We start from the raw sequence: 14629 nt of genomic DNA on the forward strand, positions 1-14629 counted from the left end.
GGGAGGGAGTAGGTAGGGGCGGGGGGGGGAGAGGGGGGAGGAGGCATCCCCCAACACATAGTCGCATACACTAGTAGTAAATAAGAAAGAGTGTTTCTGTTTTGAGTTTTTTGAGACCAGGCCTTCTACACAGCCCTGGCTGTCCTGGAACTCAGTCTGTAGACCAGGCTGGTCTCAAACTCAGAGATCCACCTGCCTCTGCCTCCAGAGTTCTGGGATTAAACCTGCGCCACCACCTCCTGGGTGTGTCGGGGGAGGCGAGTAATTGTTTTAAGGATAAGGTAGAACTAGACATGGTGGCTCACGCCCGTCACCCTAGCACTTGGAAGCTGGAGCAGGAAAGTCACAAGTTCCAGGCTAGTCTGTTTCAACAAAAAGCCTGAAAATCTTTCATATAATAGAAGATTCTAGACAGTGCAAACCAGAGGGCTAGAAGAGCTGATTCGAATCCTGAATGGGGTGCCGAGCATCCCTTATAAGACACAGCCTGGGGCTGGAGAGATGGCTCAGAGGTTAAGAGCACTGACTGCTCTCCCGGGGCCTTGAGTTCAATTCCCAGCAACCATACGGTGGCTCATATTCATCTGTAATGAGATCTGGTGCCCTCTTCTGGCCAGCAAACATACAGACAGACAGAACACTGTATACATAATAAATGAATCTTTAAAAAAAAAAGGCACAGCCTGCCCTGTGTGTCTTTCTCAGCAACTGTGTGTGACTTTCATAACTTAAAAAGCTCTGATTTTATTCTCATCCCAGAGTTAAGATGGATAAATTGACCAGGCATGGTGGGGCACACTTCTAATTCTAGCACACGGAAAGCAGAAGCAGACAACTCTGTGAGCTCAGGCCAGCCTGGTCTGCATGGTGACATCCTGTCGGGAGGGCATAGAGACCACCCACAGTAGAGCAGGGACTCAGGTGGCCACTATAGGCTGTGACCCTCACTGCTGCCCTGGAACTCACTCTGTAGACCAGGCTGGCCTCAAACTCACAGAGATCTGCTGGCCTCTGCCTCCCCAGTGCTGGGATTAAAGGCGTGTGCCACTACTGCCCAGCTTACTTCATCCTTTTTAAGGACTGCAGCGCTCCCCTGAGGCTCCGGCAGGGCTCACCCGAGGGATTCCCACAGAGGATGACACTCCATTTCTGTTCCTAAGAGCTGTGCTGTGGTAAAAAGACGGCTGGGTCACCTCTGTGCTCATGGAGTGAACAGGCATAGGACACATTCCCAGAGCAGAACTACAGGGCTACAGGGACATAAATCTGCACTGTCCTGTAGCCACTGGCACCTGGAGCTCCTCCTCAGGCCAACAGCCCTTCCACTAAGCTGACAGGCGGGGACATTTGAGTCACTGTCTGGGAAACAGTGTTTTCCGACCGCTCACACCTGCTTCGATTGCTCTGACTTGTACTTGTCTGCTAGGGCTCGTCTCCTAGGCCAGTGGTTTGATAGCTGAAATCAGTCCAGTTGCCCAGCTGCCTCTACTGCATCCATTTATTAAAACACAGGATCAGACATGGCACCCGGTGAGTCCCACGGTCCTGCTGTTCTAGATGTTTCCACCACACCTGTCCGTCCTAACCTGATTCCGCTCCAGCCAGTGCACTTTGGCTGGCACGTGAACATTACAACCTAATGGCTCAAGGTGGGAAATCACTTGTGAGAGGTGTGTGTGAAACCCAGGACAGAGCAGCACTTCCTGCCCAGACCCAGATATGGGGACAAAGTTGCTAGGGCAAGCAGCCAGGCCAGACCCCGTGCCCTTCTCCTCCCTGTTCAAAAAGCTTGTTCTCAGCACGTTCCTGACACCTGGCACTCTGTCCCCAGTGTGCTTCCTTCCCTCTGGCCCCCCAGGGTCTCTGTCTCTCTGTCTCTTTCCCCAGGGTCCCACTACATATCCCTGGTTGGCCTGGACTCACTAACTCACAGAGATCCTCCTGTCTCTTCCTCCTGAGTGCTGGGATTAATAGCATGCAACAGCACACCTGGCCGCCTCTGGGCCTTTCTTGAGCTAAAAGCAGCCTGTGACAGCACTGAGTAAAATCTGACTCCTGGAAGTCACCCCTGTCTCCCGAGGACTCGGGTCTGTAGGCTCAGCATAGCCATTCCCTCTAAGACACAAGGACACAGGCTGCCCTGGACCCCCATATCACATCACAGCCACCGGGGACGTCACTCTGAGGGTGTCCCCGCCACCCACTCTGAGCTCTAAAGATGAAACGCTTGCTCTGTATGTTTCTGGTGACATGGCTCAAGGATTTGATCCCTTCCTGGTCGCAGGCCCAGGCAAGAGCCTGGCCTACCCCACAGCTCTGTTACTCCAGGTGCCACTGTCACTTGCAGACACTGGAGGCCAGAGTCCATCCCACTGCAGTGGCCTGCCCAGCCGAAACCAGCAGCAAGCCATGTCTTATAGAGCCCACCCTCCTGACTAAAAGGCTCTGAGGGCAGGACCTGGGATCATCAGGATGGATGGACAGGCCCAAGACACCCAGGGAGAGGCTGTGTGGGGACAGTGGAGAGGCCTCAGCAAGCAGGGAAAGCCAGGGCTGAGGGGCACGGTGTGCAAGCTGGACACGGTATTGTGTGGATGAGACAGCTGTCAGGGCTGTGCTGGCCACCAGAGAACACTGTCACCACTGCCATCAACGGAGGGAGGGTCAATGAAGTGACCCAGCAAGTGGAAAGAGTCAGCTGAAACCTGATGCAAGTGGCCCAAGTCATAGCCACCCCTCCAAACCACTTGGCATGCACACTCAGAATGGAGACACACAGACTTAGTAGCAGGTCTCCCGGATCAAGTGGTCTATGACAGCTGCAGGCATGCCTCATGTTCCGGTGCAGTCGGAACTAGGGATGCAGCTCAGAGCTAGAGGGCCTGCCTGGGTTACACACAGCTCTGGGTTCAGCCCCTTCACCAAAGCCTGCTGCCGGTGTTGCTGGGGAAGGGGGTGGGGCAGTGACAAGATGACAACATGTCCTACACATACTCTCCCGTCTCACCAAAGCTCACATCCACTTGGCCTACCATCCCGTCTGTTTCCAGAAGGGCTGGTGAGAGGCACGGCAGGACCCAGGATGCTGGCATTAATCACTTCACTCCACTCCTCAGTACCCCAGCCCAAGCTGCCCACGGAAGCCTGGACCTCTACCCGGCCCGCCTGGCCCCTCAGGCCCTCAGTCTCCTCCGCACCTGTGCAGCTGCCGGAAGGAAGAACGTGCCCTGGTCCCCCGTTGAGCTCTGAGGCTCCTTCAGTCGTGGCCACTTCCTCTTTCTCCTCTTCCCGGGCCTCAGGGGCCTCCTCCTGTGGCTGCTCCATGACTGACCCCCACTCGGCGTGGCGCCTGCAGGCCGGGTCATAGCTCTGGCACCATCTGGGTCTGAGCGCAGATGGACCGCCTGGGCAGGGAAGAGAGAAGAGGTCAGGGGAGAGGCAGTGCCCACAGGAGGTAGCATAGTAGACGCAGGCACACTACAGGGCCACTGTCACACGGCAATGCTGCTCCAGGGCCCTCCTCAGTCCCGGAAGAGCTTTCAGATGGACTGAACTGGCTATGCAGCCAAAGACGACCAACTCCTGACCCTTCTGCCTCTCACGTGCGGGAGTACAGGTGTGAGCCACCACCTCCAGAGGTCTCTCTTCTCACACTGCCGAGTCCCCTGCCCTCCTGCCAGTGTCATCTGGCTCTTGGGCAGGTTGGCAGGACTGAGAGCTGTTCTCATTAACTAGATACGGTGCCACTCTGTACCACTCTGTGTGCCACCTTTACTTGCTTCCCTTAGCACCGTGGCTAAGAATGCAGCTGTCCAGAGCCACTGTGGAAAACAGTTTAAACTTCTGTATGTGTGTACTATTTATTTTTTGTTTTGTGAAATAGGTCTCTTTATATAGCCCTGGCTATCCTGAAATAGTCCCTTTGTGGACTAGGCTGGCTTAGAACTTAAGAAGATCCGCCTGTCTCTGCCCCCTAAGCATGGGATTAAAGGTGTGCACCTGCCTGGGTGCCCAGCAAAGCACCCCCATGCCCCGTATTCCTCCCTCCTCACACTCAACTCCATCCAGTCACCCTGAGGCCTTCCCCTGCCTGGACTGCATGGCAGCCTCTCAGAGGCTGTACTCTGGGCCTCTGCATATGCAGCCCGCAAGTCTGGGTGGTAGAGGGCTGACGTAGCGACAGCCACAGGAAGAGTGTAAGCATCTCATCAGAGGACACAGACACACACAGACACACACGCACACACACGAGGATAAGAAGTTTTTGGTCAGCTGTGAGAACAATTGATAAAGCACTAACGTGGAAGCTGGCCCCACATCTTCATGGAGACAAATGTCCCAGAGATAACAGTTAAAGCAAGGGTATGTGAGCTAGGGCAGGGATGCAGCTCAGTGGGAGAGAGAGTGCTTGCGAGTGCACACAGCCTCTGGGTTTGATCCTCAGCATCCTTTAACCAGCTCTGCTGGTGCACATCTATAACCTCAGCACTCAGGAGGAGAAGGCAGAAGGGTCAGAAGGTCAGGGTTATCCCCAGCTACCCAGAGAGTTTGAGGCCAGCCTAGGCTACAGGAAACCCTACCAAAACAACAAAACCCTCATAAAGTACAAGAAATGACGGCATCTCACAGTTAATAAGATGTAGGCCTGACAATAAACCCATAAAAGCTTTATGGGTGACAAGATTACAGGTAAAAGATTAACAAATTTAATTATATAAAAGTATAAAAGTTCTACATAGGTAGAGGGAACTTAAGGTAAGACAGACTGGTCCCCAGCCCTGCAGAGAGCAGCTTGTGGTCTGGAGCGGAGGACAGAGCACCAAAAGTCTAGGCAACAAACCAAACCAAACCTAATGAATCGATCAGACAATAGTGAAAAATACTTCCAACTTTTATCCAAGTGCTAAATTCCCTAAAACAGCTCAGAAATTCCTAAAGTCTAGCAATCCAAGCCAGGTACTGTGGCTATGCCTCTAACCACAACATAGGAGACCAGCCTTGTCTACACAGAGTTCTAAGGGAGCCAGGGCTACATAATATAATTAAAGGTGTGTAACACCATGAAGGATGTGGATTCATGGTGGGGACTGGGCAAGTGTAATCCTGGGTGCTGAGAAGCGACAAAAATAGCCCCCCAAACAAGAAGGCACTCTGCAGTGATCATGTGATCATGTGAGACGGCACCGTCTGTGGAGGGCAACTGGACCCATGTATTACTAATCCCACACGGCGAGAATAAGACCATTACCATAACTTTTGAGCCACATCTGAAGCAAGCTTTATTAAATATTTATTGGTGAGGTCCATGTCTGTATCCAGCTTAGCCCTCACATATATGAGGACGAGGGCACATACTTCACCCAGGAGCCCTGCTTGAAGACTGTCTATGGCTGTACCCCCATAAGTGGAGTGATGGAGTGTTAGTCTAGCTATCCTCCCGTGGTCTGACTGGGGTGGGGGCATCTTAGGAGGGCTCCGACAGCCACAGACAGAATGGCTATGGACTGGCATGGAAGCATCCACTGGTAAACAATTTGTGGATCAGAGCCGGCCAGGATGGGATAGGGGAAGAGAGCGCCAGTCCAAACAGCCGTCCATCCTGGCCTCCCACTCCCACTCCGGCCACCATGATGTGAACTGTGCCTCCCCACCACGAAGGAATGAGCCCTTTGAAACTGTGAGTCAAAATAAGGAATCCCTGCTTTAACGTGTTCTCTTGAATATCTTGGTCAGAAAGACAGACAGAAACCTAATACCACAGCTGTCTGTTCTACAATAGTTAGAATGAGGGTAAAATAAGAAGGCAAAACTGACAATAACGTGAAGAAGGAACACAGTCTCCAACTCTCGAGTCTCTAGTTTCCAGAAGTCAGCTAGAGATAATAATCATAACATTCAAATGACAACCAACAGAGTGACAAACTTCCAAACCAGGACCCCATGGCCAGGGAGGCTCATGAAGCCTTAACTTGGGGGTTGGGAGATGGCTTAGTAACCAAAGGAACTCGCTGCCAAGTCTGCTAGCTGGATCCCTGGAGAAGGAGGAGGAGAAATGGCTTCTGCTGGTGAGCAGTGATATGCATGTTACACACACACACACACAAGTGTGATAATAATAATCTCTAGCTTGCTGACGGAGAAAGACGAGGAAGGCATCGTGGGGATAACTAAAAGCGATGAGGGGTCCTGGACAGAACCTGGACAGAAGGAAGACACAGCTTGATGGAGCCATTTCAGCTAGAGATGTCTGTCCATCTGAGACATTACGTGAGGAAGCTGGGGGAGGGGCACGCGAACATGGCACTTCTGCAGGGCTTTTCTCTAGCGGGACACTGACTTCAAATGCTTTGATTGTTTTAAAGCTTTTAAAGCAAGCTAGCTGTGTGGAGCCTGGAGACTGGATGTTCCAGGTCAGCCTGGGGGCTGAGCGCTCTGCTGTTCTTACAGAGGACCCAGGCTTAGTTAGCTCTCAGCACTCACGGCAGCTCACAGCTGTCTGTAACTCCAGTTCCAGGGGCTCCGGCACCTTCTGTCCTCCATGGCAGAGCTCACATGTGTGGACAGACACACACGCAGGCAAAATAGCTACACACATAAAACAAAAACGTAAAATGTGATTTTCCTGAAAAGTGGGGCAAATGGGCAACTGGGCACCCATGGCACAGCCCTGGCGCCCATTCCCAGAGCTGAGTGTGCTTCTGGCTCTATCTCCACCACCCTACTGAACTGTCCCTGGCACTTCACCCGCTCAACTGCTCTGCAGGGAGAGAAGCTTGTTTGGTGTAAACAACTCTTAAGGACCAATGCCTGATCCCTCACCCCCAAGTCTTTTCTTTTCTTTTTTTTTTTTTTTTTTTTTTGGTTTTGATTTTTTGAGACAGGGTTTCTCTGTGCCACAGCCCTGGCTGTCCTAGAACTAGCTCTGTAGATCAAGGTGGCCTCAAAATCACAGAGAGCTGCCTGCCTTTGCCTCCCGAGTGCTGGGATTAAAGGCATGTGCCACCACCATCACCTCTAGTCTTAAACATAGAAAATGACAAGAGCCTGGGCATGCTCAGAAGTGCTGACTCCCCCCTGCACGAGGTTCACTACAGAGCAGCCAGGTGTCAGTCCCGCTCGTCTTCCGAGTCCCCTCGTTTTTTCGGCTACGCTGAGCCTTCTCAAGGTCATCTATGTGTCCAGAACATCCCTGCTCGCTGCAGTTGTACCGGACATGATCCTAGCAATGACACATGCAGTGGCCTCCTGAGAGTCTCTGAATAAAAGAAACTTCCCATAGCCTTGCACATCCGTGCTCCGTGTCCGGCACACGAGCAGCCTGGAGAGACATGCTGGGAGGAAGGACCTGCGAGCAGAGAGCAAGCACTGAAGACCCTCACGCTGCAGATCCGTGGGGACAGATAGGCCAGGGTGGGGCGAGGGGAAGACCCCATCCGGTCTACGGCTCCTGTGCAGAACACAGACAACAGGACTGCTGGGGTGGCTGGGACCATGGGTGGGTGGGATGAGACTGGGAAAAGAGAGCTGGCTTGGAGTCCTGTTGCTTGTGTGTGGTGATGGGTGAGTAGGGGGACGGGAGGACATCAGGAGGATTTGGGGTCCCCTTTGCAGGGGACACTGCAGTGCCATCTTCTCACATAACTGACATAGCATTTCTTTGTAGGTCCTGGGGACCTGAGGACAGGGTTCCTGCTCAGGACTGCATTCTGAGGGTGACACACAGGCAGTCACCCAAGCCTTGTGAGCCCTGCAGCAATCCCCAGATATCCCCTGGACAGAGGAAGAAGTGGCAAGAAGTCTCAGTTCCAGAGCCCTGAGAGTGTCTCCCAGAGGACCCACCAGGGGACAGGATGGACAATGTCAGAGCTTGAGAGCTAATGAGACAGCCCTGTGTACAGTCACATCGCCGACCAGCTCTGGATGCAGCTCATCCCATATCCTGCTGTTAGGGAGCAGCTGCTTGTAGTTCTAAAACCCACACGCATTCCTTAGGCTTCATTCATGCATAGCTCTAACCTCCATACTGCAGACCACTCCTGTATTCTGTCAGGAGCCGTCCACTTCAGACAGCCCTGCCTACTCCGGTGGCCACACTGCCTGATACCCTGCCTTCAGTTGGCTTTTCCCGGATTGCTGCCACCTGACCAGCCACAAACCTGCTCTCCACTTCCCTTCTGCAGTCCTGCCCTGAGGGTGCTCACAGTGGCAAGCGCCCTCTGCTCCCAGCACTGTGTTAGGGCCACGCCCCTTGATCAGGAGCCTTGCCTACAGAAGGCCCCCAGAAGGGCTCCCCCCCCCTTCTGCAAGCTGGGGCCTTACAGGCAGCCACTAGGAGGGCAGGCAGGGAGGTCTGAAGGAGGCCACAGGCTCTCTGAGGAGAGGGCTGGGCTTCCTTTCAGGGGATCCCACTGCCAGTGAGGTCAGCTAAGGAGACCCAGGTGGTCTTCCTAGAGGCTCAGCTTCCCTGACGGTCAAGAAGGCTGTGTGCTTGGTCTCCAGGGGTGGTGGTGGTTGGGGTTGACCAGCATGCCAGGGGCTGCCAGGGCCTCTTCCACAAGCCCCATCTTAGGCTGGCCTTCGCACTGCCTCCTCCCCTGTGGTTCCAGCTCCCACTCTCCATGCTTACTGACCCTAACCTTACTGTCACAACTGCCCCAAGAACCGGGTGCTACTGTCCCCATTTAACAGGAAACAGAGTGCATAGGCACACACAGAGAGAAGCGGGGGAGAGAGAGAAGGGAGGGAGGAATTAGGTCAGGGTCACAGAATGGCTAGGGGAGCACGGGTGGAGTCCGGGCAGGTTAGCTCAAGTATTAGTCACGGAGCCGCCATCCGAGTGCTGCTGGGCCAAGAATGCGCCAGAAGCAGCATCTCCCTGGCCCAGGGGCAGGCTCTGAGCAATTGAATCTCCCCTCAGTCTGAGTCAGGAGCCCTCACTCCCCTGCCTCCTGTGAGGCTGCAAGCTCTCTCAGTTGATCTGCCAGAAGAGCCTGCCACAACCCTCCTGGCTGCCCCAGTCACAAAACCACCAAGTCACAGCTGACGGTGGCTACAGGCTCTGGTGGCTGCATCTCTCTAGCCCATCTTCCCGATCTGTCCTGTGTCCCCTGTTCCACCATCACACTCAGGCCACAGAGGCTGAGGCTGGCACTGGCTCTCCCTGGAGGATCACTGGCTCTCTCCGGCTCTCACTGGCTGTCCCTCCAGACCAGCCCACAGCTCCCGGGTTACACACCCATCCCGCTTACCTCAATCCTGACTCCAATCTGCCAGGTCTCCTGCCTACTCTGGCCTCATCACGTCCTCACACCCCAGGAGTGACCTCTGATCTGCTGAGGTGGGTTCCCAGGGCCTGGCACAGAGCCTCTTAGTGAGAGTTCAACAGGTACTTGGTGAATGAATAAGCACACCAAGCACACGACACGGGGTCAGTTTCCTTAAGTCCCTGCATTCATATCTGAGGCCTCTTAGAAATTAATTCCGGGTCAGGCTCCCCCCACCCCATAAAGCAGGGGGTGACTGAGGTAGGTGTGCAGTACAGGGTCACCCACTGGGACTGTGGCTGCTGCTGACCCTGAGGAGACTCTCGGCAGAGCAAGGCTTCTGATTTAAAAGTGTGCAAGCCCTGGGACCCCAGGACCTCCGCAGGTGTCCCCTTCCGACCTCATGGTCACCACAGGAGACCTGCAGGGTGCTCCCTGCTCTGCCCCACAGTACCTGGAAGAGATGCAAAGGGAAAACAGAAGGAAAGCGCCCTGGAGAGGAGAACAGCACTGTGGTTCTTTGCGGAGGGATGGCCTGAGCCGTCCTCCACTTCCTATCCCCTGCCGTTGTTCCCGCTTCCACTTCCTCCTTCCCACGGCAGCGGGAATGAGGGTCAGTGGTGTCACCGAGGCAGAGTGATTTGGGGCCAGCAGGGAAGGAGGCCGGAAGAGAAAGACCCTGGATGACTGTCTCAAGCTTTCCCATCAATCAGTAATCTGTGTGCTGACCGAGTGACCCAGTTTTCTGGGCCAGCAACTCCATAGAACTCACTGCTTCCCATTTGCCAATTCAGGTCACCCCATCTCCCCAGGGTACCAAAGGCCAGGGTGGATTCACCCTAGTGGGTACCTGAGGTCAATCCCTAAAAAATGCCAGGGAGTGCAGGAAGCAGACAGGACAGTGGGCAGGGACTGACCCTCCTATATTCACCTCTTCCCTGGGTACCAGAGGAACAACAGACGAAAGTGAAAGGCTCTGGCAACCAGAAGGGCAGATGGAAGGGAGCTCATGCCTGCGCTAGGAAACAGGAAGCCAGGGGCCGCGGGTGGGCTGTCCCAGCCTGTGCCCCCCACCCCTGCCAGCAGCAAGGAGTGGCTGGCCTGGCTCTCAGCAGCCCCTTGACTCTGGGACCACAGGGGTAATGCAATGCCCACTCCCATCCGTAGCAAGATGGTGAAGGTTCCAAAATGTGAGTTCCATGAGAACTTGAGCCCAGAAACACAACAAGCTTGGTGTAGTGTGGACCTGTAATTCCCCCTGAGGCTGAGGCAGGGTTGCTGCACATGCAGGGCCAGCCTAGGCTGCACAGTGAGACCCTGTCTTCAAGGAGGGGGTGTGGTAAGATGGCTCAATGTACGAAGGTGCTCACCACCAAGACTAATGATCTGAATTCAACTCCTGGAATTTATTTATTTATTTATTTATTTATTTATTTATTTATTTATTTATTATAGTGTTCTGTCTGCCTGTATGCCTGAATGCCAGAAGAGGGCACCAGATCTCATAACAGATGGTTGTGAGCCACCATGTGGTTGCTGGGAGTTGAACTCATGACCTCTGGAAAAGCAGTCAATGCTTTTAACCTCTGAGCCATCTCCCCAGCCCCTTCAACTCCTGGAATTTACACAGTAGGAGAGACTTGGTTCCAATGGCTTAGCCTTTGATTTCCACATGAATGCTGAAGTAATGTCAAAGTAACTGTACACATGTGACACACAGGCACACACACAAGACACAGACACACACACAAGTGAATGAATGAAACAAAAAAAGTAAGCCAGAGCCGGGCAGTGGTGGTACACAGCTTTAATCCCAGCACTCAGGAGGCAGAGGCAGGCGGATCTCTGTGAGTTTGCCTCTGCCTCCTAACTGCTAGGACTGAAAGATATGTGCCACCACACTTGCCTTATTTTCTTAATTATATTCTTGCGTTTCTTAATTATATTCTTGTGTTGAAGTTTCTTTTGAGGAACACGGGGTCTTTTATGCTGTGGGAAGAGGGAAGACATTTTGAAAGCTGCTGGGAAGCATCGCTGGGCTACCCGGAAGACCTGCCTAGGCTTGGGAAGACTCGGGATTCTTCAAACGATGGTTCTAAGCAAAAACCTTCAGTGTCCAGGGGGCTTCTGACCAAGCGGCTCTGCTGCCAGGCAGGAGACTCTCCAGACTCACCAGGGCCTTGGAGCTACGTCCACTAAGACCCTCACTGTCCCTCTGCCTTCCTCTCGGTCCCTGCCAATGGCTGCCACCTGCTGTCATTCATTTTGTTCAGCGAACACTGGATGAGTGCACGAGTCAAGGAGCTGACACAAACACTCAACTGTGACCCATGGCCAAGGCTCTCGGAGGAGCTGAAGCCTGTGGTCCTGGGCAGGAGGTGGGAGATTGGTTTTTATCAGGCCTCTGATGGAAACACAGGGTACACAGGGCTCCAGAGTAACAGGAACAGATGCAAAGAGAGAAGGACAGGAACCAACGGGACAGAGGAGGGTCATGAGGCTGCAGCTGGGATGGCTCCAGGGTTAGGAAGGTAGGGGGTGGGAGGGCCACCACCCTGGGGAAAGCAGGGAACCCAGGAGGGCTTTGAAGGAGCAAGGCAGCATTTACCCCCCCCCCCCCTGCCCCGCAAAGCTGAAGGACACTAGACAAGGAGACGACAGGAGGAAGAACCACAGAGTCTGGCGTGGTCTAGGAAGCAGCTGCCTGCCTGTTCCTAGAAAGATCCAGGCTGAGTTATTCAAGGGTAGCTGACACACGGGCTCGTGCTTCTGATGCCCACTCTGAGACCCCACGGAACAAAGTAACCATTCAGCGATCTCCCCGTGCTCTGCTCTGCTGAGTACGTGCAGTACACGCACGCCTACAACGTGGACAGCCACATGCCTGACAGCTCCATGTGAAACGTCCAAGGGACTCCAGAACTAAGCAACCCTGCCATGGGCTCGAAGGTCACCAGGTACTGTCTAGACACCATCACTTTTCTTTCTAAGCCACTAAGACTAGGGAAGCCTTTGATGTTCCAGATAGGCCTTCACCGACATCTCGTCTAACCAGACCACTGAGCTGGGCAAGCAGGACTCAGTGCTGAGCGTTGACAACCCCCAATATTTCATTTTATCACTATGACCTCTCTGGGGAAATCCCGCCTGTCAGGGGTAGAAGACAAGAACCCAGCCAAGGGAGAGAAGGAAAATGACCCGTGGAGAGACAGGTGATGGACTCAGCAGGGAGGCAGGGCAGGCGAGCAGGGCTGACTGGCTGACCCTCTTTGGGGAGAGGGAAGCCACAAGGAACTGCTGTGGTGTGACCACCTACATCTGTCCAGGGAAACAATGGCTGCCAAATTTGAGCTATGCGTGGAAATATTAATCCATAATGGACGTTTCAGTTCCCCGAGCAAGAAAACACACAGTATATGTGCCGGCTCCACATATACAATGCTAAGAAATCAGCAAAAGTCAGTGCTGATACATCAGATAACCAGAGCGCGTGCAGAGAAATGCAGTGTTGTCCATCCACAGAACACGCTTTCTTCATATATATATATTATCCGTCCACAAAACACTTTCGTCATATATATATATATATATATGTATATATTCCGTCCACAAAAACACGCTTTCTTCATATATATATATATATATATATATATATTATCCATCCACAAGAACACGCTTTCTTGGTATATATATATATATATATATGTATATATATATATATATATATATATATTATTTTGAGACAGGGTTTCTCTGTAGCTTTGGAGCCTGTCCTAGAACTAGCTCCTGTAGACTAGGCTGGCCTCGAACTCACAGAGATCCACCTGTCTCTGCCTCCCGAGTGCTGGGATTAAAGGCGTGCGCCACCACTGCTGGGCCAGCTTTCTCGATAGTCTTAAATGAAGACGTTCACCAGAATACAAACTACACCAAGCACTGGAAGCCCAAAAAAATGGCCAGAGGATGGAAGTAAGTTCCTGCATCCCACGGGCAGGGCTAGGTAACTCTCATATCACCCTACTTTTTAATTCTTTCTGAGGGGGACAATATTGTCCCTGCTTAGCGTGTGACACAGGGCTGGGCCCTCTTCACTCAGCTCCTGAAGCCACCACTGTTGCAATACAGCACGAGGCTCCTCGCTGGCCCAGATCCTCCTGCCCAGGGCCTTATCTCTCTCTCTCACCTCCCTCAGGCCTTCTCTGAGAGGTCCAGTTCGGTGAGCCACCCTCAAGGGCTTGCATTCTTCCCTGCTTAGATCTCGGCAGAGTTCCTCAACCTTCTGGAATCTGTCCACTCACAGACTCACCTGTCCAGTCCCTAAAGAATGGAAGTCCTGGGCCGCGGCGAAGGCTCAGTGATTAGGAGCACTGGCTGCTCTCGCAGAAGACCTGGGTTCAGATCCCTGTACCCACAGGGCAGCTCACAGCTGTAGTCTCTGTCCTAGGGGAGCTGATGCTTTTTTCTGACCTCTGTGGGTCACATGCATTTGGTGCACGTCAAATCCCTCCCTCGTAGAACGAGAAGTAACCAACAGACAGCAACTGCCCAATAAATAGCCCTGAATAAAGCAGCTCCGCTCTGGTGCCTCTTCCGGCCTCTGAGGTACTCACACACAGACACTCCAAGATAATAGAGAAAGAAAGAACATGGTTCTCTGCCCAGGTTGAAGCAGCGCTACATTCATTTCTCCCTGGGCCTGTCTTCCAGTTCGCTGGACCCTTCTCCCTAGACCAGTGCGCCTCAACCTTCCTAATGCTGTACCCTTTAATACGGTTCCTCATGCTGTGATGACCCCAACTATAACCACTTCATAACTGTAATTTAGCTACTGTTATGAATCGCAATGTAAATATCTGATATAGGACCCAAAGGGGTCGCGACCCACGGTCTGAGAACCACTGCTCTAGCTCCCGTGGATGCAGGATTGCTGGAATAACGGAAATCTGGTGCTCACTCCATATGGGAAGACACAGGGTCCAGAAGCCGAGGACGCCGTGGCTCCTGCCTCTCTGGGTCAGCTGAGCAGAACTTCAAGCACTACTCCACAGGGGACAGTACTATTCCCGTCATGGCCAGAGAGGGCGGGTGGTGGCAAACCCTCAGGTGCCTCAAAGCTTTGGGTTCCCAGGGTAGAAGATAAAGCCAGCACCTGCAGTGTGCGGTGAGGGAGGAAGGCGGGGCAGGCACTGGATCTGGTTGGAAGCCTCAGAGAAGGTTCAAGGTCAAAGGGAACTGGGCTACCTGGGACAATCCTGGGAGTAAAAGTTCTCATTTAAAAAAGAGTTCAGTTCAGAGAAGAAAATAAAGCCATGAATGAACAGATGGTTTTTAATGAAGACCCACTGAGGGTGGTCCAGGTACACAGG

At 53.0% G+C, this 14629-nt stretch overlaps 1 protein-coding gene across 5 annotated transcripts in view; it reads right to left on the bottom strand.

Annotated features, from left to right (window-relative positions):
- Positions 1-14629, bottom strand: part of Ppard (peroxisome proliferator activated receptor delta) — a 70825-nt gene that overhangs the window by 11705 nt on the left and 44491 nt on the right. For 3 of the 5 annotated variants that reach the window (XM_048451192.3, XM_048451193.3, XM_087898386.1), the window contains one exon: positions 3198-3404. The exons of 1 other annotated variant lie outside the window; for it this stretch is intronic. In XM_048451192.3, the coding sequence (XP_048307149.1) occupies positions 3198-3324 (127 nt within the window). In that variant the 5' untranslated portion in view covers positions 3325-3404. Of the gene's footprint in view, positions 1-3197; positions 3405-9248; positions 9271-14629 lie in introns of those variants that run through there. One more of the 5 variants, XM_085679876.2, reaches the window with a different exon arrangement.

This window comes from Myodes glareolus, chromosome 18 (genome assembly GCF_982192425.1).
Source record: "Myodes glareolus chromosome 18, mMyoGla1.1, whole genome shotgun sequence".
Taxonomy (NCBI): Eukaryota; Metazoa; Chordata; class Mammalia; order Rodentia; family Cricetidae; genus Myodes; species Myodes glareolus.